Source organism: Apteryx rowi, unplaced genomic scaffold (genome assembly GCF_003343035.1).
Source record: "Apteryx rowi isolate R43461 unplaced genomic scaffold, aptRow1 scaffold_6, whole genome shotgun sequence".
NCBI lineage: Eukaryota > Metazoa > Chordata > Aves > Apterygiformes > Apterygidae > Apteryx > Apteryx rowi.
The window spans coordinates 7,323,267-7,344,975 of record NW_020450871.1 but is presented as its reverse complement, the minus strand read 5'-3'; the positions used below and the strand labels follow the sequence as shown (position 1 = coordinate 7,344,975).

The following is a 21,709-nucleotide window of genomic DNA, read 5'->3' as shown; positions in this document are numbered from 1 at the left end:
GCGGCCTCAGAGCAGGGCCCGGGCCCGGGGCCGGGGCGGCGGCGCGCCATGGCGAAGGGCGTCTGCGTGAACGGCTGCAAGAGGCCCCGCGGCGGCGGCGAGGACGGGGAGGAGCCGCGGGGAGCCAGGAAGAAGAGGAGGCTGGGGGATGGCGGTGTCTGCCCCCATGGGCCCAAGCCAAAGGTGAAAACGACGTCAGAACTTTTTTGGCTTTGCACGTGCACCGTGAGGGGTCCGTTGGGCTCGTGTAGCCCTGTGTTGTGTCCGACACCTGCTCAGCAGGCTTATCGCGTTACTTATTGGGATGCTGGAAACAGCAAAGGCCTGTTTTTCTTCCCTCTAACTAGAGGTTAGACTAAAGATAGGTACTAGCACTGTTTCTACTGCAAAAAAAATGTGGAAAATGAACTCATTTGAAGTATTAGTCATTTATATTTAAGGAATTTTGTTAAAAAATAAACTCTCCAACATCACTTGCCCTATAGAAAGTAGATCTTGGGAGCAGAGTTGTGTCTGGTTACTTCACACTTGACACGAGTCAGCACAGGAAGGTCCATCTGAACACAAGGAAAAACTTCTTTGCTGCGAGAGTGACGGAGCCCTGGCACAGGCTGCCCAGAGAGGTTGTGGAGCCTCCTTCCTCGGAGATATTCAAAAGCCGCCTGGGCAGGGTCCTGGGCAATGTGCTCTAGGTGACCCTGCTTGAGCAGGGGGTTTGGACTGGCTGATCTCCAGAGGTCCCTTCCCACCCCAACCATTTTGTGATTCTGTGAACCCAAAGTTTCAAGCTCATGGTAACATGTTAGTCACCCAAGTTAAAATTAATTCAGTGCCCAGTATGGGAGAAGAGTAAGCATGTCTGAACTGTGAGATGTGGCTGGTTTGTACCAGATTAGAAACTGAAATTCCTGTGGTTGCCAAGTAGCCTTTGCGTGATGAAAAGAAATTTTTGCTGGTTATTTTGCAAATCTCTAATTAGGCTGCATTGAAAACAATGGTGGCATTACTTATTTGCCTAACATAGTATGAGAGGTGAAGGACTAATAATTATTATTAGCAGGTGATTCTTAACCACTTGAACCTAAAGGGTTGTCACCTCTGTTTAGCTTTCTTGCTCAATGACAAATAGCTTTAAAATTAAACCAGCTCAATCCCACTGGGGCAGGCTCTGTCAAACTTAATGGGCACAGAGCTTATTAGCGTGGTGGGGAAAAAACATCTTATGGTGGTTCTTTATCCTGTGGGATTTGATACTCTGTTTTTTTTCTTTTTATGGTCTCTCTTCCTGCACACCATGATGTCTTTCCATCACACAGCAAAGATTATCTTTAAAATTTTTGCAGATTGTAGGAGCTCCACTGGATCAGGCCACATGGCAAATGGAGGTCTCTACAATCATTTGTTTGCTTACTATTAGCTTTTAGGAGAATTCATGAGTTGAGAAATGTGGCTCTAAGAACGGTTGTGTTGACTTGTGAGGTACAGTTTCGCTCCATCTCTTCTATCTGATGCTTTCTTTCTACAGTTTCCTTAGAATTTACTGAAACTTTTTTTTTCCTGCAGGGGTCAGCAAACCTATCTCTCAAAACAGATCACATAATGCAAATGAAGTAAACAGGCTACATATAGCCCTTGTATAAATGCCCAGAGCTCTACAGCACAAGTGGGCGAATCGGTTGACAGAGCAGAACACCATGTTTGCAAATTAAATAACCTTAAGTCTCCCTAGCCCATATTTCTACATATGTTAGTCCTTATTAAATACATCTTTCAGATTAGGGCAGCTGGGTTACTGAAATATTAGTTAGTAAATTTAGTATTAAAGTGTGATCTGAAAGGGAACTTTTGTCGATAAGGATAGGAAAAATTTAAATGTAGTTTATTGTACCTAAATAGTAAATGGTTCTGTTTTACCATATAATTCCCTTCATTTTCCTTGAACTTCTATGATTACATAAAACCTTTCTTTACTAACATTTCCCTTTTACAGGAAAAGTCATCGCGCTTGTCAGCAGCGCTGTTTGGTGAGGACTGTGAAATCAGCCATGACCAGATGTATGAGCTGTTAAAGTACGCAGCTTTGGGAAAATGCCACAATGCAACACAACCCAGGTATAACACATGTTTGGGAAGCTATCGTGTCTCCTGTCCTGCAGGCTGTGAAAACTTATGTAAAGCCATACAGTCATGCTGGTTTGGGAATCCTTGCAGCGCGGTTGCCATAATGACCACCTGTATTATATAGATACAGTTGTTGTTAGACCTGGCCAGAAACCAGGATTCCTCTGCTGCCAAAAATGCGTCCATTTCATAATTTTGTTTCATGCAGTTGTCAAAAACTAAACAGCTTTTTGTGGAACAAAAGTTTCATACTATGAGGAATGAAATACCATGTTAAAAATATTAACATGACATGTTTTATGTCAGAAGTAATTGAAACGCTTTATAGAGTGTTTTGGGAGAAGCGTTTTAATCACTTTGCCCTTTTTTAACCTGAACTTTTCAGCAATGGAAGGGAAAGACTGAGGAGGGTATATAAAGGGTATATAACCTTGGATGGGAAAAGTACGGTGAAATGTAACAAAGCTTGAAATAAAACTGAAAACTTGAGGCAAAAGTGTTCTCACTTTAGATTTTTAATATTGATTGGAAAATGATTTTATTAAACTTCCCATTTTGATAAAGCGATTTTACTCATCAATTTTGTTGACTAGACTGCATCACTACAGCTGAATTTATTTATGTGTATTCATATTCTGATGCATATAGATGAGGCAGGTTTTGATTTGAAATGCTACTGATGCAGAATTCAGCTACAATTCATTCTCTCTCTGTCTGCCATATTCTGTTGCTTCCAGGAATATGTGGCTGGTTGAGATAAGCTATAAAAGCCCCTTCTCATTGAAGTCATTTGGCACTCTGCCATTGACTGACATGAAAGCTGGACTGGCTCCAAGTTTGTTTTTAAGAGTATTTGATAATTGTTTTCCTTTGATTTTTTTTTTTCATTGCAGCTGGTGCCATATTTATCACCAAAGCCACCTGGCTGGGGTTGTGGTTATTGTTCTGCATGAAATGAGCCAACTCCATTTCTACAAATTCTATTTACAGTTCAAACACCTCAGAAAAGTGTTCCGGCATGTAAGTCCCCAAACTGTATTGCTGCCTACTACACTTCTTCCAGTCATGAAGCCATGTCCCAAGGTTTATTCACTGCAGTGAAGTTATTACCTTACCAACAGGAAGTGGCCATCTTTGAATCACAAAGCAAGATAATGAGAGGATCTACTGGTAGCTTTCGTCAGCTCAGAGCAAAGGCCAGAGCTTTGGTATTCAGAGATTTTTGAGACTTATGTCTTTGAAGCCCTTGCAGGTGAAACATTTATACATCCATGTTTCAGCACTCTGATTGTAATGCTTTCTGCATCTTTAAGATGCCAAGGAGATTAAAAATTATCTCAGTTGATTTGGAATTTACTCTGAGTGTGAGTGAGCAGAATTTCAGTAGTTGTGCTATTCCCACCAGTTGGAAATCTCACCTTTACTATTTGTACTTTATGTCAAGTTTCTCCCATTTCCCAAAAATAATATTATTGTAATTATTTTAATTTTCTGAGTTACAGCCAACATTTCTGAAGGAAGAAAGATGTACTTTGATTGAGACTTCTAGAGAATTCTCCCTCAAATGCAGCAAATGCAAATCACAAATTAACTGGAAAGTTTGGAACTTGCTTTAGTTTCTGTCAGTGAAAGTCTGAGATTAGCCTTCTTGATCATATTGGGCAAGGCAGAGCTATCCTTCAGTACAAAGACCTGTGGTGTATACCATTAAAACAGGGTTTTCTTTTTTTTTTTCTCTTGAGAGAATCTACAACATACTTCCACTACTTATAATTCCATCCTTCTTCTGCAAATTTGGATGGTTTTAGGAATAAAGAGACATCTCTCTATTATTTGCAGCACTTTACCTGATTTTTTTTGTTACAATTCAGAGCCTATAATGTGTCTCTTTTTTCAGAGATTCACGTTACCACCTTCTTCAGCTAACTTCCTAGCCAACCTGTATGGAGAAGGAGCAAACCTGAATCCTCAAAACACTGCACAAGGTATATTGCTTGGTTTTGCATCATCTCTTTCAACCACAGTGATTCACTTTGAATAGTAATTTAATGGCTATGCATATTGTGCAATCCCAACATGCTGCTATGGTAAACTTGTTTACAAAGAAGAACACATAATGGCTTAAACAGTGAGGCTAGTTACCCTAACTAGTTCATTTGCTCTCTCTTGGGCTTATTATCACAAGTAAATGCAAAAAGCAGAGGGAAGGTTTTTAACATATTTAATCCAAAATTCTGATGCTTCCTTACCCATTTTATGATCATTTTATTCTAAGATGTGTCTAGTAAAAGATACAGAGATCTAAGATAGATTCAAGCTAGATAGTTACACATTTGTTACTAATTTTCTTTGTTATACTGAGCAGCAAATCAAGGTAAAGAACAGGTGTGTTGACAACTGGTTTCCTATTTTTATACTCTTTATAGAGGTGATTGTAATCCTACAGGCTTGTACAAAACCTGCAAGAGACTGCAATGAGAACTTCACTGAAATCTTTAGAAGTGTAACACAAAGAACATTGAATTCAAGTCCTAAGTGGGAGAATGAACAGCTGTTACTTTCATTGTGTTGAAAAGTCCTGTAGCATCTGGACTGTAAACCTACTGCACAGTCACAGATCTGAGATGTCAGGTATATTTTCCTTTTAGTGTAAACTGCAGAGAATCCCTGAAGGTTTAACTTCACACACCTGTGGATTCTGGGGTCAATTCAATGTTTGTTTCTTTGTGAGCCACATTTAAAAACACATTTGGTCCTAATATTTGTGGGAAAGAATTTCACAGAGAAGGTTAAAAAAGAAAAAGAGAGAATTTCTTTTACAGCTCACAAAATAAGAGACTATTTTGCTGTCATGCTTGTGAGGAAAGTATGTTCTCTCTGTTACTGAAAGGGACATGGCACAGAGACTTGTAATGTGACTTGCCCATGATCAGCTAATAGTAGCTGGACTGGGAGTAAGATTTAGGTATCCTGAGTTACAGTTCATTGCTTCAGGTAGTGTTTTCCTTGAAAAGGTGCAGCCTCTTAGTGTACATACTAATGGAGAAAACTGACTGCAAGTAGGGATTGCTATCTGAGCTTGACAGATGATTCTGATTTCTAAATGTGTATTACAGGTTCAACCTCCACTAGCAGCCGATGTATTCCTAACAGCTCAAATCTGCAGTGGGATCCTATTATCCAGAAATACGGAGAAGAAAAACAAGGCCTGACTAGCTATACTTTAACTTTAGAAGAGCTGAAAAAAAATGATTATCCCATGAAAGGTCAGTTTTTGAGAGTTTTTTAGATTTTTGACAGTTAGTGGCATGTTTGATCATGTAAGATATGTCCATTGTACCCCAAAGTCATCTCTGCTGCCTGCCTGCCTTACTAGATATGTGATGAGTTATATATGAGAGGGGTCTTAATCACAGGTATCTTTTCATTCTAGGCTCCCCTGGGTGTGAGGACTATATGCACACAGAGTGTGATCAGCAGAGGACAGACAGCAGCCCCCTCTTTGGTCTTGATTGTGAAATGGTAAAAATAAATGTGTGGCCTTACAGAGCATAGTCAAGCAATTGATCTATTAGCTATTCTACAGTGAGCCACGCACCCCATGTATTTGCTAAACCACTTCCAACACATTAATAACCACTGCCAGTCTCTTCATTGGTGGCACCAGTGCTAATGCAGCCTTGGGAAGGACTCAGAAAGCAGTTCTGAAGCCAAGAAAGAAATGTTACCTTTGTCCCGTGCAGTGCAGCAGAGCACTTGGTTCTGTCTCAACTCTCAGAACAGCAGCTAGATCCACCAGGCCTGTCCCTGATGCTGCAGTAACCTCCTGAGGAATTCTTCCTAGCCCTCCCCAAGGTTTGGGAGGGGAAGGATTTCTCCCTACCACACACACCTTTCCTTTACCTATCACAGTTCTTCTCACAGCTTGCTGTGGTGAAGAACCCTCCCTTAGCATAGTTTTGACCTTGCAGAAATGCCGAATTGTTATCACCTTTGAGTGACTAAAGATACAGCCAAGCTCTGCTTTTAAATTACACAGCTTCTCCAGAAAAGATGCTCTCGATGTCCGCTGCACAGTGCAGAGTATAAGCTGATTCTGTGGAACTGGCACTTCTTCATAATGGCTTTCTCTGTGATGCACTTGCCTGTTTGTTTGCTGTGCTTATGGTGGGCCTCTAAGGGTTAAAATGAAGCATGCTACAGTATTAAGCAGCTAGCTGCAAGTGGTAGGTCTCTAAGTAACTCCTTAGTAGTGGTGCTGGCTGTAGCCAAAGCAGATGTTAGCCAAGGTTTTTGGGTGGCAGGCATCATGCTGATTCACCATCTGCCTCTGCTTCTCTCTGACAGTGCCTGACAGCAAAAGGGAATGAAGTCACTCATGTCTCTTTAGTGGATGCACAGGGTCAGTGCCTCTTGAATGAACTAGTCAAACCGGAAAGCAGGATAGTGAACTACCGCACCAGGTGACCTGCATATACCTTTTTACCTCTTTGTCTTTAAGATCTGCAACCCCTTCAAATTAAGCCTGTTAAATGGGACCTTTCGGAGGGCTTTGGCTTGTACACTTTCACAGTTGTCTGCTCCATTTCACTCAGTGTTAACAATACAGTTCTTACTATGTGGTTAGAATAACTAACATTATGCATGCACTTTTCTGCTACCTAGTGCCCCTGTGTCTAGGCAGAAGCCTTTTCATTCTGAAGTGTTCCAGGAAAAGTTGTGTGATGGGTTAATGATACACAGCACAGATTACCCTTTCCCTGCTGGCTATAAAATAGGCTACAGGATAAGTAAGAATATGGGATTGTAGCCTGGGTCTCTCTGCTCCATAGCTAAGTTTGCGCATCTGTAAAAAATGAATAGAGCAGCTCATCAGCTTGCACACAGCTCTAGGGTTGGGCTCAGTTTCATAATAAAAGCAGGCAAAACTCAAGCCATGTCTTCTCCAAAGTTTGGTCCAACGTTAGCCTGGAGGTAAAGTGCCAATCCCTTCAGGTTACTTGGAAGCATCTCCTTTCACATCAACCTTGCAGTGTTTCCTTACCTGTGCCATCTGATGCTAAGAGCAGCATCATTTAAGAATAAGTTATCCTTGAGAACAACCTTTAGAAAGACCTATGGTAGCACAACAGTTTAATATCCCTGCAGTATGTTGGAATAGTTTCACGTAGGAAGCAGTAAATAACATTCTGTCATTAGTCTGTAACACAGAGTTTATATTTTACATGCCCTGCTTGTAATGTCCTCCAGTAAGTGCTGTTGCTAATGTGTTGCTTTTGCCTTGTCCAACTTTTGTTTTGAAGATTCTCAGGAATCACAAGGAAAATTCTTCTTCCAGTGAAAACAAAACTGGCAGACATCCAAACCAGACTAAAAAAAATGCTTCCCCGTGATGCAGTATTGGTGGGTCATTCTTTAAATGCTGATCTTCAAGCCTTGCAAGTGAGTATGCTTTAAGAGCGTTTTTCCCAAGCCTGCGATATTCATTTCAGACCTAAAACTCCCAAACAATTCCTGGTTTTATTAGTAAGCACTTGTTGATAACAAAGGATTGCTTTCTGTTATGAACAGCCTTATGTCTGTAAGTATTTAAAAGAGAAGGACTCCCTGTACCTCTGTAAAACTTGCAAGGTGTTGTTCAGAACCCAAGGGGAAGGGAAATGTCTGTCCAGAAATAGATGTAGTTGCAACAGCAGATTTACCTCTCTGCTTCAGCCGGGTGCTTTTGATAGCTCTGTCATGGGAAGAAGTTAAGTCCCTTCTACATTTAATTTAACAAACCTAATATGCTTGAGTTATAATTACTCTTTCTAACCCAGTCTGGATCTTCCTGATAGAATGTTAGGAAGGAGATTTTGGCCTGTTTCATTATTCTTATCTGCTACGTTGTTGTGGACCAGTTATCTGTCAGTAAGAAACTGCCAGTTGAAATGAAAAGGCAGAAGTACAGATAGCCATGGAACTACTACCCAGTTCCCTGAGACTGCTGTTATATTAAATGCATGATGTTTCTCTTCTCCAGATGATCCACCCCAGTGTTATTGATACTTCATTGCTTTTTGCCAGAAATGAAGGTCGAAGATTTAAGCTAAAATTTCTAGCCAAAGCTGTTTTAGGGTAAGTTTATTACTGCATTGTTATCGGAAGTATTAGAAACTGCCATTGGAAGTCAAAGGGTCCTGCTCTTCCACCAGTAGCATCAGATTTTTTTTTTTTCTTCAGTAAAACTCAAAAGGAAGGAGAAGGCTGTACAAACAGACTGATAAGAAAGACTTTACTGCCTCCTTGAAAGATCAGGCAGTGTAATAAATTGGCTAGTCTTTGGGCAAATGGATGCTGTGACACAACCAGATTTGAGTCCTTGTTTTGTACTTGAACCACAAAACTAGCTTTTTTGCAAGTCCGTAGCACTATCAGTGTGTTGAATTGTAAAGCAACAAAGGCACTCTGACTCACACAAATGAGATTTATTGCAGTTATCAAGAAAGAAAAGCTAAGGTATGAAAGTATGGTATACTGACTTAATTGTATTCCTCAGTGTACTAGCTACTATTGGATAGTATGTGTTAGTGATACAGTGCCCTCCATTCGTAAGGTGAACGTTAATACTCTGCAGTGCCACACTTTGCTGAGTTGAAGTTTGCCTCCCTGTCTGTGTGCAAATTGTGAGTTGGGTCATTGGTCAAGGAAGAAGTCAAATTAAAAATAGTTGTGCATCAAAGTACCATGTATTACCACTGCTTCTGTCAAACCATGTAAACAGTGTTTTGCTCAACATTGCAAAAACATTTCTTGCAGTAACTTTTGGGAGTATATGAGTATATCACAAGAATGCTGCTGCACAGAATTGAAATCCTTCTTGAAGAGGGGAAAGCTATTTTGCCCAAAAAAGGCACAGTTTAGAAAAGACAAGATGTTCATCAGTGTGGGAAAACAGATAACCTCCCTGTACATCTAATTTTGATGCCCTAGGAAAGAGATCCAATGTGAACAGAAGCTTGGACATGATCCTGCAGAAGATGCTAGAGCTGCACTCGAATTGGCTCAGTTCTTTATTGAGCAGGGACCAGCAAAGGTAGCTATATCTAATTAAGATTTCTGTCCATTTTGTAAAAGACCTTAATAGCAGAGCACGCAAGTTGTTGCACTTATGAAGAAAAAAACATTTCTGCCCAGCCTCTTTTCGATTTAAAAGAGAAAATGGAATTGTGATATAGGCCTCAATTTTGGCAGCTTTTTACTTTTAGCGTATAACCAGTAATCTCAATAATCTGGACCATTACCAGTGTTTCAGTACTCAAACACTGGCATGAATCAGGGTTGCTGCTGATCTCAAAGAGGAACACTGAAGCAAAGACTGATTTGGACACTTCCAGCCCTCAGAACTGCCTGCCGTTTTGCCAAATGAAAGAAGTGGGGACCTTATATGTCATGTCAGGGATTCAGCTTGTTTTCTGAGTCTCTTTCCTGTGTTGCTGGTTTCTGAGAGGACTTTCTGGAGATAATTGCTGGTTCATGCTGAGAGTGCTGCATGCTTGAAAAATGACATCAGGAAAGAATAAGGCGAGAAGTAAATGCCCGTGTTTCTCTACTATGATGTGCCTAGGTGACTCATAAAGAAGGCGCATGCTTTTTGGATAGCAACAATTAGCTATAATGAAAGACAACTACTGATCTTCCTCCTTCCCCAAGGTAGCAGAACTAAACTTGGAGATGCTTCTGACAACCGAAAGACTGACTGAGATATCACAGAATAAATCTGCGTTACAGCTGCAACAAAATACGATCCAGAGACAGTTGAATGATCCTCCACATTTATCCAAACCATGGTAATAAGACTCCCAAATATGCATGTTTTTCCTTTGGCTGACTCCTCAGTGAAATCAAAGTGTGTTATGTTTTCAGAAGCAATCGGTATCTTCAGAGAAATATAGGTAATTGTAGAATAGCCATTAAAAACTTTCAGAAGGTGTATCTTAGATTTCACAGAGTATTCTAGGCTTCTTTTGATGTTGAGGACGAGTATTCTTTAAAATTTTCTCTAATGAACTGTACCATTTTTCACTGACAGGAACTTCTTGAAAGCTTTTGACTTATTACATTGATATGTAGTGTGATTCATAGCTTTCTTTTGTCTGCTAGTTTTTTAGACTGCTTGCAGATGACTGGCCAAAAACCCCTCCTTTTGGGCAGACAGGAACTAGACTCTTCTGGCTTGTGTCAGAGTAACCTGAGCACTTCAAACAAACAGGTGAATGGACTTAGAGTGGGTTGGTCTAAGGAAGCATCAAAGTAGTTCAAAGAAGTTCTTCTTGTTCAGGGAGGGCAATGATTCCTATTTTAAAAAGCTGACTGACAGTAATCTTAGCAATAGTAATACCGTGTTAGCTAAATCTATTTTAACATTTTGGAAGTAAGCTTTGATCCTGTATCATCCTCTCATGACTCACTAAAGAAGACTTTCAATCTAAGTGACTCCTGCCTGAGGGCTTCCTTGGACAGTAATGAAAAGTAAAGTTGTGAATTAAGCTTGATAGCTTTGTTTCTGATCCTTTGCTGTACCACTGCTTTGCACCCCTTTGAGCCTTGCATATGCTGTTCCCTACAGATTCTTCAGAGAGCCCTAAAAGATGTTCCACTGTCCACTTTCAGTATCATTCAGTTCAGTTTGGATCCAGAGTATGTTGCACCTCACCTTCTTGCTGGAATTTGTGAAAAGGTAATTTTTTTTTTTTGAATGAGCATATTCTTCATTGTTGAGTTTGGAAAGAGACTATGTATTTGGAGGCACAGGCAGTTAGTTCCTCTGCTTTGTGAAGTTCCTACTCTGATTTGTGTTCTTGCAGGTGAAAGTCAAGCTGACTGACATGCTGACAATTTACGCAGGTCCTTTTGATGAAAGCTTTTGCCTGAAGTCTGTGAAGAAGGAATTTGGGAGGTGTGGGCCAATCCGATCTCTTACAGTAGTGACAGAAACATACCAGGTAAGGACCAGGCAAAGCATTCAGCTTGCTGACACACAGGGAATTCGCAAGTAATATCTTGGAAAGATGTGAATTCAAAACACTTAAATGCCACTTATTCTGTTTTTTTCTGGCAGCACAGCTACCAGCCATGAGGCTTCAGTGTACAAAAGCTGTTCTGCACAATGACAAAAATAAACACAGCTCGTACGGCATAACTGTTCAAGCTAGTTCCATAGGGTGACCATGAGCTGTTGAAAAAGCACCACCATTTAGGGGAGAGGACTTTAAACTGAGCACTGGGGAATCTGAGATAGATAGTTTCTGGCCCTCCTAAGGGAGAACGGATGTGCTAAGGTCTTTAATGGCAAAAGTGGTGTTATTAATTGCTGAGCTAATTAAAACTTGTTTCTAATAGCTAATGTGTATGGAGTGTTACATATAGAATATAGAAAGGTTTGGGAACTATATTAAAAAAATACCCTTACTGAGATCTGTCTTGAGAAAGGGAGGACTAATGTATTTGAAAAGCCTGAAGTGTCTTATCTGTCATCCTGTTTCAAGCCCTATGTCTGTATCCAGTACGAAATGCTGGAGGCTGCCCAGCTTGCTGTGGAAAATCTGAATGGAGCTGAGGTAGCAGGATGCTGCATTAAGGTAAACAAAGCAAACAGCCAAAGCCTAAGTTAGGCTAAGCACAGGAATAGCATATGATATGCCTCCTTTAACATCTTCTGTTTGCAGCACAGTGTTTGGACTAGGTCCTGGCTGGCTGTGCTGTTACCATCTCCCTAGGCCACTAGCACACAGGGCATGTTTATAGCCCTCTTTTCTTTCTTTCTGCCTGCCAGCAGGAATTCTGACCTGGCAGCTGCATCTTTAAAAGAAAGAGCTGAGTAACTGGGTGTTAAAATGCCATATACATAGCAGGAGCTCATAGTTACGTAGTAGTTCTGTATTACAAACATGATTTCTTCATTTTTCATAAATAATCTAAGGTAGCCTCCATTAATCACATTTTTAAATAGAAGGAAAATAGCTAACCAGGCTTTGGTAAGGAGAAAAAAAATCATTGAAAATAGAAACTCAAAACACAGAGCTGCTTAGGCTGACATGCTAACATTTATCCCTGTTGGATCCACTCCAGGTTCAGAGACCTGTCACTGGAACGATGCTGGACTGTGATGTTCTCATAAAGGAGCTAGAATTAGATATAGAAAATGAAGGTGTGATTTATGTGGCGGGTCTAAAGAAGTCATTAACAGAGACAGACTTGCAAGAAGAATTCAGCCAGTTGAAAGACCTAGAAGCTTTGTTCCTGCCAAGGGATCTCCAGAGTGGAAAGCACAGGAACTGCTGTTTCCTCAGTGAGTAGCTTTGCCTGCAGCCCATTTATTTCCTTCAGGCTCGTTCAGCAGCCTTTGGGGACCTGCACAGACACAGCAGGAGCAACTGAAATTTGGTGTGTACAAAGTGGTAGTATCGGAAATGCTCCAGTGAAAGCACATGGTGTGTTGCTTTAAGGAGCAGTTTACAGCTAAATATTTAAAGAAAGAAAACTGCTAAAAAAAACCCCCTTCATCTAGAAAAGTTCCAAAATTGGCTCCAGTCCAGAATGAGAGGTAACTACTGTGCAGCTACTCACTGACAAGTGGTCACCTTTAAAAAGGTGAGGGATGAACAACTGGATGGATGCTGTTGCATTTAACTGGCATGTCTATGGCTCTGATGCTCATCTGTAGCAAGCTGAGGATCTCCTTACTGCAGTGATTTCAGTTTCTCATCTCCCTCCTTTTCCACACCTTTAGTCCTGCCCTACAGATGCTAAGGAAAAGGGCAGCAACATCACTGGCAAAGCATTTTCCCCCTTCTTTTTGTTTTGCAGAATTCCAGAAATCAGAAAGTGCTGTGGATGCCCTTGGAGTTATAAACGGATGGGCAATGAGGGGCAGCAGGCTAAGAAGTAGGAAGGCTCTTGCTCCAGGTCACCTCTGGAGATGGATTTGGCAAATGGATCACCACAATGGGAAGCAAAGAGGAGACAGCTTATGTGAGAAAAAGGAGCAACAATCTGACCTTGTGAGTTTAAAGCTAAGTTCATCTTTACTGTAGTTAATGAGAAGGTCAGTGACATTGACCTGGGTTCTACTCTGGGAACCAGAAGTCATAACTTTGAGCAGACTTAGGTGCAGAGCTGCCTGTAGCAGGGTGATCTCTTTGTGCTGGAGCAAAGAGGCTGCAAAGCAGTCTGAAGACATAATATCAAGCAAGATAATGTGGCATTTGTGGGGCACTGTATAACCTGGAGAGCCAGCATAGCTACTTTGGGGGCAGCAAGCGGTGCCGCACAAGAACTGAAGCCTGCCACTTGAGAGCAGGCAGAGCAATACACAGGTGCAGCAAAGGGCATGGGCGTCACAGAGAGAAATGACTAGTTGTGTAGTCCTACAGGAAAGAACAGCTCTAGTTGCAGTTCTCATTTTTACTGGAGGAAGCGGCAGTGCCATTTAAGTAGGGCTGAACCATTGTGCTTCCAAGTGACAGCCAGAAACAGAATCACTGCTCTCCTCCCTGACAGTGCCATGGGGTCAGTCTCACCATAAGCGCAGATGAATAGGGGATTTTAATGCTTATATTCTGTTACACAGGAGCAGGAGCTAAGGAAAAAGCTGAAGAAGCTAGATCAGCATATCTGGAAGCTTTATAGAAGTCTGCAGAATAACACCCTGTGCGTTGTTCTCTTTCCTGGAGTGAACAGGTAATTTGCCACCTATTTTGCAAAGAGACAAGGAAAATACATTGCCAAACATTTTTATCCTAATCTATGAAAAATTAAAACCCTGCACAAGGAAATGAAAATCAGCTGTGAGAAGGCCTGAAGAAGCTGTTCTACTTACCAGGCTGACTTTCATGTTAGGCCAATAAAACCTGAACAGTAAATCCTGTCCATAAGCCATGCCTGAGCCAGAACCAAGTGCTGAAACCATTTGTGTAGCTGATGGTCCAGATTAGCAAGGCTGAAGCACATACTGTTAATTAGCAGTATAGTACTTATAAGGTCACCTACCATCCCTGTCAGATGTTTCTTCTCTAGTCTGAAGTTGGTTCAGCTTTGCTAGCAAGGCAAGTTTTATGTGCCCAAGAGAACTAAACCAAGTTTCCACAGCAGCCATATTTTGGTTTGGTTTGTTGTATTTTTTTGTTGTTTGGGTTTTTTTTTTTTTTTTAAACTACCTCACCACTGCAGCTCAGGCCACTATCTGCCCTTTGCAAGGCGACAGTGCCCTGAGTTGAGTTGGGCTTCAGCGCTAGTATCGGGGATGCTGCTAGATGAGGTGGGCTTCCTGCACTTCAAACCCTGGGGCCTGAATTGCCACAGTCATTCAGTGCTTAATAATTAACCAGAAAGGTTAAATCTTTCCCAGGCAAGGCCCTAGCTACTGAGTACATACTGATTTCAACAGACTTCACTCTGTTCTCTTACTGTGCCACTGTTCAGACAGTCAAACATAGGTCACCTCTACCCTTGCTTTTCTTCAGTTTCTCTTCAACAGAAGGGAGACCCTTCCTTTGCAGAAACAGAAGTATTTTATGCTGAAATAGAAGCAGGGAGACAGAGCTGCTCTCAGGAGCATCGCTTCTGCCCGGTTAGGCAGCTAGGCCGGGTTCTTCTTGCCTAGTTGAAAAGCTTCTTGAGGAAAAGCATCATGATGCTGTGTTATCCTCTAGACCAAATACTCTCTCTCTAGAAAGGAGATGTATTCCCAAGCCAAAGTACATTTAGGCTCAATGCCAGTCATAAACAACTCAGCAAGGTTGCATGCCAAGGACTGCTCTTGGCATGCGCTGCTCTAACAGTTCAGTTTCTAACTTTTTAAAAATAATAATTATTTTTAAATAACTTGTTTCCTTAAGTAAAGATTGTTTAGCTGCTTCTCCTACACACATGCCAAAGGAATTGCCATCTCATTTTGTATGCTATTATTCCAGCTTACCAGAAAACAGTTGATTGTATATCTAACCTCATGCAAATGGTTTCTTGCACAAGCTCTTCATCAACTAACAGCATTAGTTTAAATTGGCCACGAGGGAGGCCTGAACTGAGGGCTAACCTCTGCAGGGAGTTTAGGAGTGCACATGGTCCTTAGATCAGCAACTGCCTGCGTTTGAGCTGTAACTGAGTCAGCCTTTTCACTGCTGAACAGTCATTTGCCTCTTATCTACCAATTTATCACCTTGCTTTGTTTACTAACCTGCGAGCTCCACTAGAAAGGTTTGGGCAGGAGGTATCCGTGGAGTTACATACTGTCATATTTCTTCTGGAACAGATTCACTGGCCTCAGCAGGTCCAAATTTACTTCAAGTGCCATCTCCGACTAGGCTCACTTAGCGCAAACTTGCCTGTTGTCTCGCTTCAGTAAGGTGCATGAATCCAGCCCATTAGCAGAATAGGCAGTTTCAGGAATTTGCATCCAACGGAGGAGACTAGATGCCCTCAAACACTAGGCTCCCATCTCAGGCTGTTTAGTGGCTTGGAAGAAGGGCACTCCAACCCAGGCTTGGAAGAGTTTCTTGCCAAGTGAGGTTCATGAATTACTGTTTTCCAGAGGCCTGACAATTCATAGGAGGTTTCTTGTTTGAGAAGAATGGCAAATAGTTATTGGAGGAGGAAAAAAAATGCAGGGTTTTTTTTCAGCCTACTGACCCTGAGAGTTGCAGGCCTCTCACTACTAGACCAGTTAGCTTATACGCATCAAGACTACTCTGACCAGAAATAACACTCCTCTTGTTTATGTTGCAGCATGCATGGATCACAGTCTGGCCTTGGTCTGATGGGAATAAAAGATGACGGAGAGAGGAGTGCTTGTTAAATTGCCAAGTTTTTAAGCAAAGTCTTTTGTTATGATATTTTTAATTACTTTAAATATTGATGTCTTTGTAAAGGGCTCTTACCATAAGAACAATAGGCTTTCACTCTGTATCTTTTATAAAGTCTAAAAATAAAAGCTATTCAAAACATCTTAAAGCACAAACCCTTTTCCATTAACCCTTTCTTGCTGTGTCACTGTCCCCTGGCAGAGAGCTAGGCAAGTGCTTAGGAAGGGCTGGGGCAACGCAGGGGAAGTGCTGCAAAGCAGCCTATCAATACTGGCCTGAAAGCTTTAATTCAGCAAGTGGTTCATGCAAAAGCCTGACATGCCAGCTGGATTGGCTTCACTAAAACATTGCAGCTCATAAAACAGCAGGCCAAGTTAGTGTAGTACCTGCAGCAGCTGCTCAGAGGTTAAAAGCTGTTCTCAGGAATTGTGAGGATTTCTGGAAATGTGCTGTGCCAGCTGTTGAAGCAGAGTTGCTGCTTGCTTTCCGGGAAAGCACTGTACTTAGTCCATGGAATGGAGGAATTGGTGATTCACACTTTTTGGACAGTCTCCACTTTCTCCTCCCTCCCTGACCGCCCCCCCCTTTCCACCCGCCCCCAAAAAAAAGAAGTTACACTCCGACTGCAGAGGGAGGGGCAAGGGCCATTTTAAGGAAAATGCACGTCTAGGCAAACCTCACACATCATCATGTTTTCAGCAGGGAGCTAGAAATGCTGAGTTGCAGTAAGAGTCAGTGCACTACTACTACTACTGCTTTGCAACCTGATGGCTTTAGACCTCCTGCGCTTTGCAGCTATTGCCACTCTCACCCCTTTCGCATTAGCAAAGTGACTGTCCAAACACAAGGATGCCTAGGAGAGCTTTGGGCACTGAAAAAAAAAAAAAAAAAAAAAAGAATTGTTTGCTACAAGGTTTGAAAAAAAAAAAAAAAAAAAAAAAAAAAAAAAGAATTGTTTGCTACAAGGTTTGAAAACTCAGGAAAAGGGAAGACTAAGGATTTCTTGATCTGAATTAAGAATAGGCCGAAATAAAGCTGAAAGTTATTTCAGCAATGATAAAATACAGCTGATGATAGACTATCACCCCCCTACTACCTTCCAACCCCAAGTTCACTTTGCTGGGCTCTTTAGCAAAGACCAGTTTATGGAGAAGTTAGGAATTGGTGCATGGAGGAACGGGCAAAGAAAGGCAAAGCCGATGAAGGCAAATGTAGCACTGGTCCAGAAGCAGCATTAGTGAACTGGTAGTAAGTGCTTAGATCCATGCTGTTCATAGCTAGCATTTAATGCCTCTAAAATGCTTGACATTAAAGCTCTTTTAGACAAGAGAAATGTGGCCAAGCTCTTTTTTTTTTTTTTTTTTTGAAAGATATTTTATCCACTCCAAGTGAGCCTGACAGCTTAAGGTTGTAGCTATCGCACACAGGGACGAACATACCAACACCTATGTCAGCACTACTACAAAAACTCAAAGGGAGCCAGTCCCTTCCCGCAGCGCTGCCAGCCCCGCTGCTGACCTGAGCGCCGCAGAGCACGCGGTGCCGGCAAAGCGCCCCTGGAGGGGCACAGCACACTGGCCTCCCCATTCACCCCGCGGTAAGAAAACGCTCCTGTTAAGACTGCTCACATCCAGCATCTCCTTGCTGTAGAGACTTGCACTGCACAGTTGAAAAAAAACCAGCTAGTTTTCATCTTATGCAGTGGTAAAATGATGTAGTCACCTCCCTGCATGAACTACACAGGATTTAGCAAGCATCTAGGATCCCTGCTTGAGAAACTCTGGAGATGACAAAATTGGCAAGAGTCCTATTTATAGGCATGAAAAAATAATTAATTTTTTCCCTTTTTAATTGAAAATGTAAAAAGGACTTCAGCTTTAAATAAGACATTTTGTACAAAGCTTCAACACAAAAGTGAACACCAAAGTGTGCATTATGTAAACACCACAAATGTTACTCATTTGTTCAGTATCGCACAGAACAACGTGCAAATTCCCTTTCCAGTGGATTGGATTGCTGTAGCTGTTCTCCTCCCTCCCNAATACAGGAAATCCAGAGGCTTTGGAACATTTACAAAGCTACAGCAGTCAGGATACATTGTAACTAAAGTCTTTTTTTTTTTTCCCCCTTTCGCCTTTAAGGGTCTGATCATTTAAATATACAGAAGTACTTGTACAATAATCTCACAGGTAAATGAATGGCAGATTGGATTAGAAAAAGCACCAAAATATTTAATATACATCTGGCACAAATTCCACAAGAGTCAGTAATGGACAAACCAATACTTTGCTTGTAAGAGAAGAAAAACTCAGACTGCACTTACTTAATGCTCTTCTTTCAAAAGGGACTCAACAAAAAAACATTGCACTCGGAATTGCTATCAGGTAAAGACAACCTCCTTATTACAGCCTATTTGCATTGTGCATTAGATGATTGCACAGTCTATAATACGCTGGTTCCATTCTGTTCCAGACAACAATGGTGAGCAAAATTTGATACAAGAAAGTAACTAACTGTAAAACTACAAAGCAAATGGGACTCAGAAGTAGATGCAGCATCTTGAACTCCTCCCACTTTTTCTCTAGATCATTTCAATTGGTTTCAATTGATTTGGCCACATCCCTAAAAACAAACAAACAAACAAACAAAAAAAAAACCCCAAAACCTACATGAAACAGAATTTACTCCAGCCATTTTCAAGCATTACATTTGACATAGCACGTCTGCTAGTGCTGTCTACCAGAGGAAGCATGGTTCTGCTCTAAGACAAGCAATACATTCATCGTTTTCCAGAGCGAGAAAAATTGGATCACATGTGGTATATCTCTTAGGTAAGTCCGAAAAGGCAAAAATGACTCCTGACACTAACTTATGGCAGATTTGATCCTATTTACCCTCAATACATAAGCACTAGAGAGATGATTGAGCAGCTAGGTGCATTCACATATAATTCAATGAAAGCCAGACAAAGTTGTGCTTTCATTATTTCCTTAGTTAGTAGTTACTTCTCTGACAGAAGATGCACTATCAAAACACATTCCTTCCATAAAGAGTGACTTAAGACAAAATTGGGGCCCAAGCTCCACAAGCAAGTATGCCAAGAAGCCTAACTGCATCAAGTAGCTCTCTCGAGCTGCCAGGTCTACCCCCTGCAGCCTGCTAATGCCTCGCAGTTGTTTCATGCCCTCAAGAGCAGCCAGTACCAACCCCCAAATTGCTGGGTTAGACCCTAATCCTGCAAGTCACATCCATTTCCCTTGAAACTCGAGATAATTCACAACAGCACAACCACTCCTGCCAGCCCGTTTCCTTTTTAAAAGGCTATTTTAACTTACAGATAAGAAAGAAAACATATTTTTAAGGTAACTATGTTTAGTGTGACTAAAAAGTCACAACAAAATACGAAGCACTATGCTATGACGTCCTCCGTTAATACATGTGGGACTAAAAAGCAGCAGCCAGCCTTGGACACCACTGATGCTCTGTGCAGATTTGCCACCCCTGGTCACACGATCACCCCTCTCACGGGCCCAGAGAAGAGCAAGAGTCAGCAGCTGTAACCGCAAAGCATGGCAACATTCAAGTAAACACACGCATTCAACAGTAGGCAACCTTTAGTCCAGATATAATTTACAGGAAAAAAAGTTACAGCAAGAACGTTTATTGAGGATAAATGTTGCTTCTGTCCGTGTGTAGAGTGACATTATCCAAAAAGGGCTTATCTGTAGAGTGCAAGTACACAAAGATAGAAGCATATATATAAAACAACAACAACAAAGTTGTAAAACCTCCAGAACCTGTTAATGTTTTAGAAGCTAACTACAGAAGGACTGAGGATTGCAATAGTAGTGAGGAACTGCTGCAATTTCAGTGATTTAAGGCAAGCTGTTTGCAGGACTAGTAAATTCATGCTCCTTTTACCTGTCATCTCCTAAGTCACCGCCATTCCCTTGAAATATGTGCAAGACAAATAGTGCAAGACTTCACACCCTCTAAAGCAGCCCTAAAATTGGAAGAATATTCTTGTAGCAACACTTGCTACAGCGTGGCATCTATTTCAGATTTATAATGACAATAATCATGTTGTATTTTTCTTTGGGGGAGGAGAGGAAAGGAGACAGATGTGTTGCATGAAAAAGAGATACCACCCAAATGCATCAGTGAATGCAACTGAGCATTGAAACCAGCGGGGCATTTCCAACACACTCCAGAGCTCTCCAGCTTTGCTCCGAGAGTAAGGGCTCTATCCTGACCAAGATATTGGCCTTAGGGAGTAAAAGGATGCAGGCAGCCCTTACACTTCTGCAGCTCCCGGCTTCGCTGGGCGTTACGGGTACAGCCCAACATGCAGCAAACACAGTATTTTTCATCAGAAGAAAAACACACTCATGGCACTACATCAAGTGGGGTCCGAAAGCTTTTCAAGGGCAAACGGAAAGGCTGATGGCTTGCTCTGCTGTCAGTACAGGCGCCCAGGCAGGGAGGCAAACGCCTGCTGAGGAAGGCCCCGAGCCGCCGGCGACTCTGCTGCGCTCCAAAACTAGCACCTGGAGGAGCTACGCTTCTGTCTGCAGTTCAGCTTGGCTCCCTTTCAAAGGGTCGACTGCATGCAGATTAAACGCAGCATACCAGAGTACACAAATAGATAATACTTAACTGGGCTCAATTAAAAAAATAAATTACTCATCCAGGCATAAAATCCTGGAAGAAAAGGATGGTAACCTTAAACTATTCAAGTCTAAGAACAAGAGGTAGAGATACCTACGTACTTCATGGTGAAGGAGTTACAGCCTTCTGGCTTACAATCTCAGGTATTTTACTTCAGTTGACAATACAAATCCAAAGATTCAATCTTCAGTAGTCCAGAGAGAAAACTTAACACTGGTGTTTGCATTTGCACACAGTAAAATTTGAGCAGACACTGAGCTTTCACTATTAATTTGAAAGTTCTCTCAGTGCTTGTCTTTTGCGGTATACTGAGATGCTACCCTGAAGAACTTGGACTTCCAGGTTAAGCATCTCCCATTTTAATACGAAAGCCTAAATTCACATGCACACATTTTGAGCAGAGTGAGCTCAAGGGCAGAATTTGGTAGGCAATTTATATAGGATTTTCTAAGAAAGGACCGCACTGCAGCACCCGAGGCTGCAGGACCCCCAAGCCTACGACAGCTGCTCTCTGCCAACGAACAGGGACGATACAGCCCCAGCCAACAAATCCCATCCCAGCTGAGGCGGCTCTTAATACCTGGCGCTGCTTTAACTTTGCTGCCTCGTTGGAAGCAAGGCTCAGAGCAGTAAGGAAGATACTGGTGTGGACAGCGCCATGCAAACACTACAGTCGTTAGTGAGCGCATGGCCGTTTCCAGGAACCAGGCGCCGCAAGCCGCCGGTTGTCCCGGGACACGGGTTCCTCCGGCTCCGGCAGACGGGCGAGGAGTGAAGAGCCCGCAGCCAAAGCTGCGCCACCCCTTCGACAGACACGCTGCCCCTCGGGAAGAGCGGCCGCATCTATCTGTGATCGAATCTTAAGGCGCTCAGTTTTCAGCACACTGGGGTAAATGAGTTTTATGCTCTTACACAGACTTGGCTGAAAAGCTACCGGGTTCAGAGGCTGATCCAGGAGCAGATCTGCCACCCCAGCCTGGGGAGGCCAGCGCTCGCCCCAGCCGCAGGCCGAGGCCAGCTGCTTTCACCCCACCTGCACTGATTTTCCTGCGGTTCCTGCATTACAACCGCACAATACC

General features: G+C 42.1%; 2 protein-coding genes across 3 annotated transcripts in view; one reads left to right on the top strand and one right to left on the bottom strand.

The window, feature by feature from the left end:
• ERI2 (ERI1 exoribonuclease family member 2) overlaps positions 1–50 on the bottom strand; it is a 6,131-nt gene extending 6,081 nt beyond the window's left edge. The window contains exon 1 of the mRNA XM_026082984.1: positions 6–50. Coding sequence (XP_025938769.1) covers positions 6–50 — 45 coding nt within the window. The remainder of the gene's footprint in view (positions 1–5) is intronic.
• Positions 7–16,105, top strand: REXO5 (RNA exonuclease 5). 2 transcript variants are annotated; one of them, XM_026083303.1, is made up of 19 exons: positions 7–183; positions 1,991–2,112; positions 3,015–3,141; positions 4,019–4,106; positions 5,238–5,387; positions 5,555–5,643; positions 6,469–6,584; positions 7,425–7,563; positions 8,144–8,238; positions 9,094–9,196; positions 9,814–9,950; positions 10,264–10,372; positions 10,730–10,840; positions 10,968–11,105; positions 11,649–11,741; positions 12,232–12,451; positions 12,970–13,163; positions 13,733–13,842; positions 15,886–16,105. In XM_026083303.1, the coding sequence occupies exons 1-19, from the start codon at positions 49–51 to the stop codon at positions 15,953–15,955; spliced, it is 2,346 nt and encodes a 781-aa protein (XP_025939088.1). In that variant the 5' UTR covers positions 7–48; the 3' UTR covers positions 15,956–16,105. The 2 variants fall into 2 exon arrangements, with proteins under 2 accessions (XP_025939088.1, XP_025939089.1); XM_026083304.1 differs by lacking the exons at positions 9,094–9,196; positions 9,814–9,950.
• Positions 16,106–21,709: the final 5,604 nt, after the last annotated feature.